The 16,636-nt window shown below is 35.1% G+C and overlaps 1 protein-coding gene across 1 annotated transcript; it reads left to right on the top strand.

The window, feature by feature from the left end:
* The first annotated feature begins 9,315 nt into the window (after window positions 1-9,315).
* On the top strand, window positions 9,316-12,521 carry LOC113342272. Its single transcript, XM_026586866.1, has 4 exons — window positions 9,316-10,432; window positions 10,486-11,545; window positions 11,687-11,743; window positions 11,960-12,521. Exons 1-4 carry the CDS (start codon window positions 9,316-9,318, stop codon window positions 12,519-12,521), a joined length of 2,796 nt encoding a protein of 931 aa, XP_026442651.1.
* The last annotated feature ends 4,115 nt before the right edge of the window (window positions 12,522-16,636 follow it).

Consider the following 16,636-nt stretch of genomic DNA (forward strand, 5'->3'; position numbering starts at 1 on the left):
GGATTCGTTAAAGCTAACTAAAGTAACGTAATTCTTTATAAAGAAATATACTAACAAAATTCCCTACAATAATGAAGATTATCTTTGAATGTTTTCTACAAACCCTAAAGAGCCCCGAAAGATCTCTGAGAAACTCTAAAAAGCTCAGGAAGACTCCAAAATGCTTTGAAAAGCTTAAATTTAATTATACTCCGTAGCACTGGGATCTACAAGCTAGGATATTCGTTAAAGAATGATAATTACAAATCCCTATAATAGTGAAGATCAACTTTGAATGTTCTCTAAAAAGCCTTGAAAACTCTAAAAAACCCTGAAAACTCTAAAAAGCCCTAAATTATATAAGGATCTCTGAAAAATCTAAAGAGCTCTGAAAAACTCTAAAAACATCTGAAAAAGCTTTAAGTTAATTATATTTCGTAGCACTAGTATCTACTAGCCAGGGGATTCGTTAAAGCCAACCGAAAGTAACTTAACTTTTTATAAAGAATAATACTAACAAAATTCCGTACAATAATGATGATTATCTTTGAATGTTTGCTACAAACCCTAAAGAGCCCTGAAAGAGCTCCGAGAAACTCTAAAAAGCTCAGGAAGACTCCCAAAATCTTTGAAAAGCTTAAATTTAATTATACTCCGTAGCACCGTGATCTACAAGCTAAGAGATTCGTTATACAATGATAAAAACAAATCCCTACACTAGTGAAGATCAACTTTGAATGTTCTCTAAAAAACCCTGAAAACTTTAAAAAGCCCAAAAATATCTAAGGAGCTCCAAAAAATCTAAAGAGCTCTGAAAAACTCCAAAAAGCTCTGAAAAAGCTTTGAGTTAATTATATTTCGTAGCACTAGTATCTACTAGCCAGGGGATTCGTTAAAGCCAACTGAAAAGTAACTTAATTCTTTATAAAGAATGATACTAAAAAAATTCCATACAATATTGATGATTATCTTCGAATGTTTTCTAAAAACCCTAAGGAGCCCTGAAAGAGCTCTGAGAAAATTTAAAAAGCTCAGGAAGACTCCAAAAAGCTTTGAAAAGCTTAAATTTAATTATACTCCGTAGCATTAGGATCTACAAGCTAGGAGATTAGTTAAAGAATGATAATAATAAATCCCTACAATAGTGAAGATCCACTTTGAATGTACCCTAAAAAGCCTTGAAAACTCTAAAAAACCCTGAAAACTCTTAAAAGCCCAAAAATATCTAAAGAGCTCTGAGAAATCGAAAGAGCACTGAAAAACTCTAAAAAGGTCTAAAAAAGCTTTAAGTTAATTATATTTTGTAGCACTAGTGTCTACTAGCCAGGGGATTCGTTAAAGCTAACTAAAGTAACGTAATTCTTTATAAAGAAATATACTAACAAAATTCCCTACAATAATGAAGATTATCTTTGAATGTTTTCTACAAACCCTAAAGAGCCCCGAAAGATCTCTGAGAAACTCTAAAAAGCTCAGGAAGACTCCGAAATGCTTTGAAAAGCTTAAATTTAATTATACTCCGTAGCACTGGGATCTACAAGCTAGGATATTCGTTAAAGAATGATAATTACAAATCCCTACAATAGTGAAGATCAACTTTGAATGTTCTCTAAAAAGCCTTGAAAACTCTAAAAAACCCTGAAAACTCTAAAAAGCCCTAAATTATATAAAGATCTCTGAAAAATCTAAAGTGCTCTGAAAAACTCTAACAACATCTGAAAAAGCTTTAAGTTAATTATATTTCGTAGCACTAGTATCTACTAGCCAGGGGATTCGTTAAAGCCAACCGAAAGTAACTTAACTCTTTATAAAGAATGATACTAACAAAATTCCGTACAATAATGATGATTATCTTTGAATGTTTGCTACAAACCCTAAAGAGCCCTGAAAGATCTCTGAGAAACTCTAAAATGCTCAGGAAGATTCCAAAAAGCTTTGAAAAGCTTAAATTCAATTATACTCCGTAGCACTAGGATCTAAAAAATCCTGAAAACTCTAAAATGCCCTAAAATATCTAAAGAGCTCTGAAAATTCTAAAAACATCTGAAAAAGCTTTGAGTTAATTATATTTCGTAGCACTAGTATCTACTAGCCAGGGGATTCGTTAAGGCCAACTGAAAGTAACTTAATTCTTTATTAAGAATTATACTAACAAAATTCCCTACTATAATGAAGATTATCTTTGAATATTTCCTAAAAACCCTAAAGATCCCTGAAAGAGCTCAGAGAAAATCTAAAGAGCTAAGGAAGACTCCCAAAAGCTTTGAAAAGCTTAAATTTAATTATACTCCATAGCACCGTGATCTACAAGCTTGGAGATTTGTTATAGAATGATAATAACAAATCCCTACAATAGTGAATATCAACTTTGAATGTTCTCTAAAAAGCCTTGAAAACTCTAAAAAACCCTGAAAACTCTAAAAGCCCTAAAATATCTAAAGAGCTCTGAAAAATCTAAAGTGCTCTGAAAAACTCTAAAAAGCTCTGAAAAACCTTTGGTTTAATTATATTTCGTAGCACTATTATCTACTAGCTAGGGGATTTGTTAAAGCCAACTGAAAGTAACTTAATTCTTTATAAAGAATTATACTAAAAAAATTCCCTACAATATTGAAGATTATCTTTGAATATTTATTAAAAATCTAAAGAGCCCTGAAAGAGCTCTGAGAAACTCTAAAAAGCTCAGGAAGACTCCAAAAAGCTTTGAAATGCTTAAATTTAATTATACTCCGTAGCACTAGGATCTACAAGCTAGGAGATTCGTTAAAGAATGATAATAATAAATCCCTACAATAGTGAAGATCAACTTTGAATGTTCTCTAAAAAGCCTCGAAACCTCTAAAAAACCTTGAAAACTCTAAAAGACCTAAAGAGCTCTGAAAAAATCTAAAAATCTCTGAAAAAGCTTTAAGTTAATTATATTTCGTAGCACTAGTATCTACTCGCCAGGGGATTCGTTCAAGCCAACTGAAAGTAAATTAATTCTTTATAAAGAATGATACTAACAAAATTCCCTACAATAATGAAGATTATCTTTGAGTGTTTGCTACAAACCCTAAAGACCCCTGAAAGAGCTCTTAGAAACTCTAAATGCTCAGGAAGACTCCAAAAAGCTTTGAAAAGCTTAAATTTAATTATACTCCGTAGCACTGGGATCTACAAGCTAGGAGATTCGTTAGAGAATGATAATAACAAATCCCTAAAATAGTGAAGATCAACTTTGAATGTTCTCTAAAAAGCCTTGAAAACTCTAAAAAACCCTGAAAACTCTAAAAATCCCTAAAATATCTAAAGAGCTCTAAAAAATCTAAAGAGCTCTGAAAAACTCTAAAAAGCTCTCAAAAAGGTTTAAGTTAATTATATATCGTAGCACTATTATCTACTATCCAGGGGATTTGTTAAAGCCAACTGAAAGTAACTTAATTCTTTATAAAGAATTATACTAACAAAATTCCCTACAATAATGAAGATTATCTTTGAATATTTCTTAAAAACTCTAAAGAGCCCTGAAAGAGCTCTGAGAAACTCTAAAAAGATCAGGAAGAATCCAAAAAGCTTTGAAAAGCTTAAATTTAATCCTACTTCGTAGCACTGGGATCTAATACCTAGGAGATTCGTTAAAGAATTATAATATAAAATCCCTACAATAGTGAAGATCAACTTTGAATGTTCTCTAAAAAGCCTTTGGAACTCTAAAAAACCTTGAAAACTCTAAAAAGCCATAAAATATTTAAAGAGCTCTAAAAAATCTAAAGAGCTCTGAAAAACTCTAAAAAGCTCTGAAAAAGCTTTGAGTTAATTGTATTTCGTAGCACTAGTATCTACTAGCCAGGGGATTCGTTAAAGCCAACTAAAAGTAACTTAATAATGAAGGCTTAGTTTTTTTCAAGTGGCGTTTTTTTCTCTCCTAAAATTTCTGGCGATTTTTTTTCTTTAGGGTTTCAAACTTTTCACGTTTTTCCCTTCATCCTTGATCATCTTTGGTGATTTAGGATGGGTGAAAATATTGTTCCAACTATGAGTCCTCATGGGGGAAAATCCGTGAGTTATGCTTATTTGGTTAAGGGTAAAAAACCATATATGTTACAAGATTCATATTTTTTATCTCTTCCTGAGGAATCCTCCTATCATGATGAACCAGTGTTAGAACTTCCTATAGAATTTACTCAAGAGGGACGTGATTTATTTCAGTTTAGTCTCATTGGGAGATTGAACTTTAAGGGTTTAAAACTTGTTGATGTTCAAAAAAGTTTGGAGAATCAATGGGGTTTTGGTGTTGGGAGATGCAAGCTGGTTCCAATGACAAAAGGATTTTTTATAATCAAGTTAACATCAGCTGATGACAAGGACAAGGTATGGCATGGTGGAACTTGGGTAATACAGACTCAACAACTTAGGGTTTTCAACTTTTACCCCAACTTTGATCCGGAAAGACAACAAACTACAAGAGTTAATGTTTGGGTAAGTTTCCCTGGCTTGTTCATATAGTTATGGACGAAGAGAATTCTTTTATACATTGCTAAAATCCTTGGAAAGCCAATTGTTATTGATCAGAAAACTTTGGATCATGATGTTGGTAATTATGTTGTTGTGCTCATAGATATTGATTTTGCTAAATCAATTCCAAAAAGAATTCATTTGAAAGCTAACGACAAAGAGTTTTGGCAATATGTAGAAGTACAAGATTTAGAGAACGTCAAGTTTTGCACACACTGTAAGTTCATGGGTCATAAATTTGAAAATTGTCTTGCTGCTCGTAAGCTTTTAGGAGGTTCCAAACCTACTGTTGAGGCTCAAAAACTTCAGTTTCAAAATTCTAAGGAGGGTAAGCAGGTTAGCAATACAAATAAAAAGTATGCTTGGAGGGAAGTTCGTGGAAAGAATGATATGCATGGTAATTTTGGTTCCCATGCATATCATGCTAAATCTGGTGTTAATGATGGTAGTGTCAGCCCTTCTAATATTGTAAACAACACTCATGTTTTAGAGGATATTACCGCAAGGGAAAGAATACAGTCCGGGAAAGAGAGTATGGCAGATGTAACAACAACTATTGATGCTTCAATTCAAGAGGGCGCTGATGATAAACAACTGGAAGAAGAGCTAAATAGCTCTTTTATTGAATATCATGAAGCTCATCTTAAGTTGATAAGATGTAAAAATGTTATTGCAGCCAAAAAGGACATTGTTGCACGTAAAAATTCTACTCATGTAAATCATGCAGTTGTTCCGCCAGAGACAAGTAAACAAGTTCAGTCCGTGGAATTTCAATCTGGGAAGAATATGGCTATTCAACCATCATCCGTGACTAACAAAAACTCTGAGATTAGGTCCGTGCAAAATAAGGAATGTAACGTTCAGGCCGTGAATAATTCTCAGAGTACTCAGTCCGTGACCAAGAGTACTCAGTCTGTGCAAACTTTGGCAGCTCAGCAAGATTCCGTGTCCAAAAAGAATTTGGAAGATATTCAGTCCGTGACCAAGAAGAACTCTTTGGAAACTTCTTCAAAGTCAGTTCCCGTGAAAAAGAACAAGGGTACGACCAAACAAACTGAAAATCAGGCAGTGCCAGGGTCTATTTCTGCGTTTATTTCTAAACCAGGGACATCTAAAGAGGATTGGAAAACAGTTAAGGGTAAGAACTCCCACAATAATGGTATACCTTTTAAATTTAAATCTTTTGAAACTCCTTATGTGGATGAACTTTTTCAAACAGAATTAGTGGTGAAAAACAAATATGATGCCTTAGATTCTGAGTTAGGTCTTGCTAATGATTCTAGTGAGGCTTTGGTGGAGGAGGAACAAGATGAATCTAGTGACTCAGATAATAGTATGGGTTCGAAGGATTGGGGTGAAGTGGATGCATATATTCTAGCAAGGAAACAAGCTAGAAAAGTAGCCAAGCAAGCTGCCAAGATCATGGCTATTAATTCAAAGGGGGAAATTCAAAGCCGTGAACATAACAAGGATATTCAAGCAGGGTTGGAGGAAAATGTTTTTGATCTCGATAATATTTGAACTAAGGAGGAACTAGATGAGGCAAGTACTATTTAGATTGATGAAGTGCGTTCTAATTTCATTAGAGATCCATCCTTTAGACAAGATTATTTCAGGGAAAAAAAGAGCAAATGGATAGAATGTCAATTAAGAAGAAAGCTCAATCTCCTATTAAGCTTGTTCCGGGTGGTAATTATGCTTCAGATGAAAATGGAGAGGATTATGACTATGATGGTACTTATCATGATTATGAAGATGAATACAAGAATAATCATGGAGACTATGATTTGACTCAAATAATTGCTGGTCTCATTCCCAAGAAGAAGAATTTTAAAGTTGGAAATAAGGGGAGAATTTTTTTTAATTTTCCTAGTTTTCTTCTTTATGTTACTTTTCAAGTGTTTAGGAGTTTATCTTATGTGTTTTTAGAGTTTTTTTTTTCCCCTTTGGTTTATGGGGGTGGGGAGGCCTAGTGCCTCCCATTTTGTAATTCTTGTAATTACGTTTTTGCTTTAATAAACCATTTTGACCTAACAAAAAAAAAAACAACTGAAAGTAACTTAATTCTTTATAAAGAATGATACTAAAAAAATTCCCTACAAAAATGAAGATTATCTTTGAATGTTTTCTAAAAACCCTAAAGAGCCCTGAAAGAGCTCTGAGAAACTCTAAAAAGCTCAGGAAGACTCCAAAAAGCTTTAAAAAGCTTAAATTTAATTATACTCCGTAGCACTGGGATCTACAAGCTAGTAGATTGGTTAAAGAATGATAATAACAAATCCCTACAATAGTGAAGATCAACTTTGAATGTTCTCTAAAAAGCCTTGTTTTTTCTCTCTCCTAGACTTGCTCTGGCGATTTTAGGGTTACACTTTTTTTTCAATTTTTTTTTCCGCGCTTCTCCTTGGATCATCTTTTTGGTGATCAAGGATGGGGGAACTTGTTGATTCTACCTCAACAAAGGTCCTCTCCTTTGTTGATATGGTTAAGGGTAAAAAGCAGTTGCCTACCACATCTGTGGATTTGAATACGTTACCTAAACATACTGTCAAAGATGGAAAACCCGCTTTGGTTATTCCTCAGGATTTTTTCTTTGAAGGATGCGAGATCTGGAAGTACAGTCTCATTGGTAGGTTGGATTTAAAAGACCTGGATTTTACTGATGTTAAGTAAAACTTATTGTTACAATGGGGTTTGGATGATGGAAGAGTGCAGTTTGGTCCTATGAACCGTGGGTTCGTCATCATCAAGTTATGGACTCAGGATGATAAGGAGAAGATTTTCCGAGAAGACAAAAACTAGTTGGTAGCACAACAAAGTTTAAAATTGCAGGAATGGTACCCTAGCTTTGATGCTGACAAACAAGTAACTTCTCATTCTACAGTCTAGGTGAAATTCCCAGGGTTACCAGTTGAATTATGGATGGAGAAGACGGTGCTATATTTAGATCAAACTCTTGGTACTCCAATTATTGTGGACAAGAGAACCCTAAATCATGAGTGCGGATATTTTGCTTATGTGCTCGTTGATATTGGATTTTCCGGAATTGGATTCTGAAGGTATTCTCGTTACAGTCAATGGCATGGAGTTTTGGCAGCCTTTTGGTATTCCAAAAAGAACTAAGTTGTGTACCGATTGCAAGATTATTGGACATCTTGACACTGAATGCAGGAAGAAAAAAGATAACAAGAACAAAAAAGTTCAACAACAACCACATAATGAGGCTCAAGGAGGTTGGAAGCAACAAAAGAGTAAAAAGAAGGGAGGTATTATAGTTAACTCAAACGGGTCTCTTGCTGCTGATCATGCTAGTGATCAAACTCATCAACTTTCTTTGGTAGGGGTTGTAGATGAAGATATTGATAAGGCGGATGTTATGAAGGCTAGACAGTTACAAGAGGAGATAACTAAGTTTGAAGAAGCGTTGCGCAAATCCAATGCTGATTTGACGAGGTTCAAACAACAAGCTGAAGCGCACGCTTCATTAGTTGCTCAGGATAAATTGGAAAGAACTAAGCCTTTGCAGACTAAGCCATCTGTGAATATCGGTGAGAATATTTCCACAGTTGGTAGGACTGGTGAATCCACTTCTAATATTCCTTTGTGTGGAGAACTGTTCAACCAAGAACAAATTTTGGCTCGCAATAAGTTTGATGTTTTAAATTCTGAGTTGGGTTTAGAGGAAAATATGAATATGGCTATTGGCGCTTTAGTGCAAGAGACTGTTGAAAGTGATAATTGTCAGCTGGCTGGGGGTAGGGTTACTGAAAAGATTGATAAGAATCAGAGAAGACCTGGTAGAGTTTTGAATCATAATTCTAATGCTTCTGTTGGAAAGCCTTCTAATGGGAGTTCATCATCTTTACTGCGACAAGATAATGATCTTGGGTCTTCTAGGGTGAAGTTAACAAATCCTAAATCAACTAGTCATTAATGCGTGTCCTATTCTGCAACATTAATGGAATTGCTCGTAGGGATGGTAGAGTTAAACTTTATGAGTTAGTTAAAGAACATAAACCTGATATTATTGGTTTAGCTGAGCCAAGGGTTGCTTGTTCTCCAAGATTGAAGCGTAAACTTAATATTATCGGTTTTAGTAGTAGTATTATTCATAATTCAAATGATGACACAGTTGGGAATATTTGGGTCATGTGGTCTTCTAGTTTACCTGATCCTGTAGTAGTGAATTCTTCTCGTCAAGCTATCACAGTTGGGGTAGATGGTGTTCAAATTTCTTTCGTTCATGCAAGTTATTTGCAGGTGACGCGAAGAAGTTTATGGCAACAGCTGAGTTTGGGTAATAGTAAGGTTCCGTGGCTTGTAGTTGGAGATTTTAATTGCGTTCTTCGCCTTGAGGAGAAAAAAGGTGTTGTTGTTCCTCGTACTTCAGTGGTTAATGAGTTTGGTGATTGGTTAGATGATAATGGGTTGTTTGAAGCTGAAGCTCTTGGTAGTAGTTTCACTTGGTCCAATCGTCAGTCAGGGGATAAGAGAATTATTCGTAAACTGGATAGGGCCGTTATCAATGAAGCCTGGTTTGGATAAGTATGAGAATTGGCGGTGTAAATCTCTTCCTAGAGAAGTTTCCGATCATTCTCCGCTCATTGGTTATCCTTTTATTAATAATCGTCCAAAACGTGCTCCTTTTCAAGTACAAAAAATGTGGTTTAGTCACCCTGATTTTATGAAGATGGTTCAAGATAGCTGGGATAAACCGGTTGTTGGTTCTCCGTCTTATGTTTTTCCTTTTAAGTTGAAGAGGCTTAAGGCAGATATGAAGGAGTGGATAAACGGGTGTTTGGTAATGTGCGTATTCGGCTAAAGCAAGATCAGTTGAGAATGGAGAATGCTTTACGTGAAACTGATGAGGACCTTAGTAATGTTGATAAGCTGAATAATATGAAGAGTAGAGCCGTGGAACTTAACAATACTAGATTGCAACTGGCTACTATGCTCAAACAAAAGTCTCGTAATAAGTGGCTTGTTGAAGGGGCTAGTAACACAAGCTTCTTTCACAATAGTATTCGCATTAGGAGAAGTAGTAATACTATCTCTGAACTGGTAAATGAAAATGGGGAGACGATTACGAATGTGGATCAAATGGTGCAGCATGTTGTTAGTTTTAATGAAGATAAATTCAATGGGGATTCTTCGGTGCTGGATGATTCCTTATTTGATATTGATCATTCGACTATTTCTGCAGAGGAAAGTATTGGCATGGACCTCATTCCCATGTATGAAGAAATTCGTGAAGCTATTTTTTCTCTGGGTGCTGATAGTTCTCCAGGCCCGGATGGTTTTGCCGTATTTTTCTATAGACACTGTTGGGATATTATTAGTTCTGATTTGGTGAAGGCTATCATTTTTTGTTTGGAACATAAGTATATTCCCCATAAAGTTAATTCTAGCCTTCTTATGCTGCTGCCAAAGGTAAGAGGAGCTAATACTCTTTCTAACTTTTGTCCGATTGGGCTGAGCAACTTTTTCTTCAAGATTTTTACCAAAATCTTGGCAACAAGATTAGGTACTGTGTTGGGTAACTTGGTTCCTGAGAAACAGGTTGCTTCTATGAAGGGAAGAAACATTCACGAAAATATTAGTTTGGCGCCTGAGATGGTTAATGAGCTACAAATCAAGCGGAAAGATGGTAATGTGGGGTTAAAACTTGATATTACTCAGGCTTTTGATACTGTTAGCTGGAAGTTTATCATGGAGGTCTTTAGAAGATATGGGTTTTCTGAAGGTTGGTGTACTTGGATTCTTCATATTCTTCAGTCAACAAGGATTTCGGTTCTCTTCAATGGTAGTCCGGAGGGTTTCTTCAAGATTGATAGGGGTCTTTTTCAGGGTGATCCTCTTTCGCCTTTAATTTTTGTCTTAATTGAGGATGTCTTAAGTAGAAATATTGCTAAGTTATTTAGAGATCGAAAAATGACTCATATGGTCACTAGGAAAGGTATTTCTCCTACCCATTTTTTTTGCTGACGATATTATGATATTTTGTAAAAGGCAACATGAAAAGTCTGCAGAATTTAGTTGATTTGTTGGGGTCCTATCAACGTGCTTCTGGGCAGACGGTTAGTAGGCAAAAGAGCAAGTTGTATTATGGAGGGGGTTCTTTGTCGAGGCGAACATCTATTTCTACTTTTCTTGGTATGAAAGTTGTTTCATTCCCATATAGGTACTTAGGTATCAAAATTATGCCAGAAATAGTGAGGTATCATCATATTAGTAATGTGGTAGAGAAGATAAAGGAGAAGCTCTCAGGTTGGAAGGGGAAACACTTATCTTTTCAAGACAGAGTTGTTCTTATAAAATTTGTGATAGTTAGCTACTCGATTCACAACATGGCAGTTTATCGTTGGCCTAAAAAAATTGTTCATCAATGTGAAGTTGTTATACAGAACTTTCTTTGGACTGGTGACTCTAGTGTTCGAAGATCTTTTACTGTGGCGTATGACAAAGTTTGTGTTCCGTATGAAGAGGGTGGCCTGGGAATCTCGAGCATGATTTCCATGAATAAGGCTTTGTTAATGAAGCTTTGGTGGAATATGAAAACTTCCAAAAAGAATTGGGCGAAATTATTCAGGGCTAGATTTTTTAGCCGTAATGGTCATCTGCGCAAATACATTAAGTCCTCCATTCTTCCGGGAATCAAATGGGTATATAATGATGTTGAGAATAATGTTCATGTGCTGATTGGTGATGGCAGGGCAACGTCTTTATATTTTGACGCTTGGTGTTCAGAATCGTCCATTGCGGATGTCCTTGACAACCCAAATTTGGATCGATCGGTGCTGGTTAGTGATATGTTAGACAATGGAAATTGGGCTTTAACAGATCCTTGTATTGCTAATATGCTTGCTGCAGGTGGTGATGTGAATAATCTTCCAAGGCCGATGGGAGGAGAGAACTACAGAGTTTGTAAACCTTCTTACAAAGGAGATTTCATGGTAAAATCGGCCAAAGATTTGGTGCGAGTTAGATATGCAAAGTTGGAGGGTGCTAATCTGATTTGGAGGCCAGAAATTCATCCGTCTCTTGCTTCTCAAAATTGGAAATTTCTCGTGTGCTACTCTTGACAAGGTTAAAAGTCGGTTCAAAATTTCAGTGGTTAATAGGCGTTGTTTGTGCAAGGTGGAGGAGGAATCTCTCGAGCATATATTATGGTCTTGTATTTTTGCTATGAAAGCTTGGAGCTGGATTGAAGGTGTGTTTGGCATCAAAATGCATCAAAATTTGACAACAGCGTACAAAGAAGCCAAAGGTATGAGTAGAATGGTTAAAGACTTATGGTTATTAACTATTTTAGTTGTTCCCTCTGAATTATGGATGATGAGAAACAACTTTATTTATAATAGCAAACAAGTTAGCTGGATTTTCTTTCAAAAGAGAGTTTTTAACCAAGTTCATGATTACTCAAGAAGATTGAAGGGTTTTATACGCAACAATGTTATGGAGTTGAATATTATGAATTTTTCAGAGTTATTCATAGGAAAATTAAACAGATTGAACCGGTGGAGTGTTTTTGGGAGCCTCCAGAAGCAGATGAATTGATGATATGTTGTGATAGTGCCTCTAGGGGTAATCCGGGTGTGGCAGGTGGTGGTGTGGTGGTAAGAGATACTTCTTCTAATGTTCTTGGCGCTATGAACATAGGCTTGGGGACAACAACAAACTATCTTGCTGAAGTTTTTGCGGTTATTGTTGGGTTGGAATGGGCTATGAAATTTGGTTTGCAGCGGATTTGTATTCGCTCGGATAGTATGGCAGCAATGCAAACTTTCTCGGGTGGTGTTTCTAATGTTCCTTGGTTTATTAGATCAAGATGGGTGGTTGTTAAGCGGAATTATGCAAGAATCAGATTTGTGCATTCTTTTAGAGAAACTAACTTTTCAGCGGACACTATGGCTAAGAGAGGTTGTTTTTTGCAAGAGAAGGAGGGTATGAATTATGATGGAAGACCTGATTTTCTTCATTTGATTGAATTACCTAATGTATTTGTAAGTTTTTTGGGGTTTTCTGCCCTTTTTCTTACAAGCTAGTTGTATTCTTTCGATATTTATTAATACAATTTTGGACTTACCCAAAAAAAAGGTCTCTAAAAAGCCTTGAAAACTCTAAAAAACCCTGAAAACTCTAAAAAGCCGTAAAATATCTAAAGAGCTCTCTGAAAAACTCTAAAAAACTCTGAAAAAGCTTTAAGTTAATTATATTTCGTAGCACTAGTATCTACTAGCCAGGGGATTCGTTAAAGCAAACTGAAAGTAACTTAATTCTTTATAAATAACGATACTAACAAAATTCCCTACAATAATGAAGATTATCTTTGAATGTTTTCTAAAACCCCTAAAGAGCCCTGAAAAATCTCCGAGAAACTCTAAAAAGCTCAGGAAGACTCCAAAAAGCTTTGAAAAGCTTAAATTTAATTGTACTCCGTAGCACTGGGATCTACAAGCTAGGAGATTGGTTAGAGAATGATAATAACAAATCCCCACAGTAGTGAAGATCAACTTTGAATGTACTCTAAAAAGCCTTGAAAACTCTAAAAAAAACCTGAAAACTCTAAAAAGCCGTAAAATATCTAATGAGCTCTGAAAACCTTTAAAAAGCTTTAAGTTAATTATATTTCAGAGCGCTAGTATCTAATAGCCAGGGGATTCGTTAAAGCCAATTGAAAGTAACTTAATTCTTTATAAAGAATGATAATAACAAAATTCCCTGAAATATTGAAGATTATCTTTGAATGTTTCCTAAAAACCCTAAAAACACTAAAGAGCCCTGAAAGAGCTCTGAGAAACTCTAAAAAGCTCAAGAAGACTCCAAAAAGCTTTGAAAAGCTTAAATTTAATTATACTCCGTAGCACTGGGATCTACGAGCTAGGAGATTCGTTAAAGAATGATAATTACAAATCCCTACAATAGTGAAGATCAACTTTAAATGTTCTCTAAAAAGCCTTGAAAACTCTAAAAAGCCGTGAAATATCTAAAGAGCTCTGAAAAACCCTAAAAAGCTCTGAAAAAGCTTTAAGTTAATTATATTTCGTAGCACTAGTATCTACTAGCCAGGGGATTCGTTAATGCCAACCGAAAGTAACTTAATTCTTTATAAAGAATATTACTAACAAAATTCCCTGAAATATTGAAGATTATTTTTGAATGTTTCCTAAAAACCCTAAAAACACTAAAGAGCCCTGAAAGAGCTCTGAGAAACTCTAAAAAGCTCAGGAAGACTCCAAAAAGCTTTGAAAAGCTTAAATTTAATTATACTCCGTAGCACTGGGATCTACGAGCTAGGAGATTCGTTAAAGAAAGATAATTAAAAATCCCTACAATAGTGAAGATCAACTTTGAATGTTGTCTAAAAAGCCTTGAAAACTCTAAAAAGCCGTAAAATATCTAAAGAGCTCTGGAAAACTCTAAAAAGCTTTGAAAAAGCTTTAAGTTAATTATATTTCGTAGCACTAGTATCTACTAGCCAGGGATTCGTTAAAGCCAACTGAAAGTAACTTAATTCTTTATAAAGAACGATACTAACAAAATTCCCTACAATAATGAAGATTATCTTTGAATGTTTCCTAAAAACCCTAAAGTGCCCTGAAAGAGCTCCCAGAAACTCTATAAAGCTCAGGAAGACTCCCAAAAGCTTTGAAAAGCTTAAATTTAATTATACTCCGTAGCACCGTGATCTACAAGCTAGGAGATTCGTTAGAGAATGATAATAACAAATCCCTACAATAGTGAAGATCAACTTTGAATGTACTCTAAAAAGCCTTGAAAACTCTAAAAAAACCCTGAAAACTCTAAAAAGCCGTAAAATATCTAAAGAGCTCTGAAAAATCTAAAGAGCTCTGAAAACCTTTAAAAAGCTTTCAAAAAGCTTTAAGTTAATTATATTTCGTAACACTAGTATCTACTAGCCAGGGGATTCGTTAAAGTCAACTGAAAGTAACTTAATTCTTTATAAAGAATGATACTAACAAAATTCCCTACAATAATGAAGATTATCTTTGAATGTTTTCTAAAAACCCTAAAGAGCCCTGAAAGAGCTTTGGGAAACTCTAAAAAGCTCAGGAAAACACCAAAAAAGCTTTGAAAACCTTAAATTTAATTATACTACGTAGCACTAGGATCTACAAGCTAGGAGATTCGTTAAATAATGATAATAATAAATCCCTACGTTAGTGATGATCAACTTTGAATGTTCTCTAAAAAGCCTTGAAAACTCTAAAAAACCCCGAAAACTCTAAAAAACCGTAAAATATCTAAAGAGCTCTGAAAAACTCTAAAAAGCTCTGAAAAAGCTTTAAGTTAATTATATTTCGTAGCACTAGTATCTACTATCCAGGGGATTTGTTAAAGCCAACTGAAAGTAACTTAATTCTTTATAAAGAATGATACTAACAAAATTCCCCAAAACAATGAAGATTATCTTTGAATGTTTTCTAAAACCCCTAAAGAGCCCTGAAAGAGCTCTGAGAAACTCTAAAAAGCTCAGGAAGACTCCAAAAAGCTTTGAAAAGCTTAAATTTAATTATACTCCTTAACACTGGGATCTACAAGCTAGGAGATTCGTTAAAGAATGATAATAACAAATCCCTACAATAGTGAAGTTCAACTTTGAATGTTCTCTAAAAAGCCTTGAAAACTCAAAAAAATCCTGCAAACTCTAAAAAGTCGTAAAATATCTAAATGGTGTTAATTTTTCTTTAATCATCTTGCTTGCTAAGTTAAGGGGTGCTAATACTCTTCGAAATTTCATACCAATAGGTCTTAGTAATTTTTTCTTCAAAATATTTACTAAGATCCTAGCAACTAGACTTGGTAGTGTTTTAGATAAACTTGTGTCTGAAGAGGAGGTTATCTTTATGAAAGGGAGAAATATTCATGAAAATATTAGCTTGGCGTCGGAGATGGTTAATGAGCTTCATTTTAAACGCAAGGATGGCAACATTGGTTTAAAGCTAGATATTTCTCAAGCTTTTGACACGGTAAGTTGGTCTTTTGTTCTTGAAGTTTTTCGAAAGTACGGCTTTTCTGAGAAGTGGTGTGCTTGGATTCTTAATATACTGCAATCTTCTAGAATATCTATTCTTTGGAATGGTAGTCCGGAGGGTTATTTCAAAATTAATAGAGGTTTGCGTCAAGGTGATCCCCTCTCTCCCTTGATTTTCGTCTTGATTGAAGATGTTCTTAGCAGAAATATTTCGAAACTTTTTCGTGATAAAAAGATGACTCCTATGGTTACAAGAGGTGGTATTTCTCCTACCCATCTTTTCTTTTCTGACGACATTATGATATTTTGTAAGGGTAACTCAAAAAGTCTTCATAATCTTGTGGATTTATTGGGTAAATATCAGCGCGCTTCAGGTCAGACTGTTTGTCATCAAAAGAGTAAGATTTATTATGGTGGTGGTTCTTCGAGTTGGTGTACTTATCTTGGAAATTATTTGGGGATGAGTGTATCCACTTTTCCAGATCGCTACTTGGGTGTTCAAATTATGCCAGGTACTATTCGTTATCGCCATATTTGCAATGTTGTTGAAAAGATTAAAAATCAGCTTGCTGGTTGGAGAGGGAGATTATTATCTTTTCATGATCGCATTGTTCTTGTTAATTCTGTTATTGCCAGTTATTCCATTCATAATATGGCAATTTATAAGTGGCCTCGCAAATTCATTCTTCAATGTGAGAGGGCAATTCGAAATTTCATTTGGTCTGGTGATTCGAATGTTAGTCGTGCTTTGGTGGTGGCTTATGATAAAATATGTTGCCCTTATGAGGAGGGGGGTCTCGGACTAACTCGTATGGCTACTATGAACAAGGCTCTTCTTATGAAGCTTTGGTGGAAGATTCGTAATTCTAAGAAGAAATGGGCTCTTTTTCTTAAGGCTAAGTTCTTTGATCGTAATGGTCGCATTAAGCATTTAGGTGTTAAATCTTCTATTTTTCCTAGCGTAAGGAGTGTGTATAATCTGGTTGAGAAAAATACTAAGGTCTTGCTGGGAGATGGTAGGGATACTTCTCTTTACTATGACATTTGGTATTTGGATATTAGTATTGCAGAGGATTTAAATGATTATACACTGGATAGCACAGTGCGTGTGATTGATGTTTAACTGATGGCCAGTGGGATATACCTGATATCCATTTGCATCGC

The sequence above is a fragment of the Papaver somniferum genome, unplaced genomic scaffold, assembly GCF_003573695.1.
Source record: "Papaver somniferum cultivar HN1 unplaced genomic scaffold, ASM357369v1 unplaced-scaffold_35, whole genome shotgun sequence".
Classification (NCBI taxonomy): domain Eukaryota; kingdom Viridiplantae; phylum Streptophyta; class Magnoliopsida; order Ranunculales; family Papaveraceae; genus Papaver; species Papaver somniferum.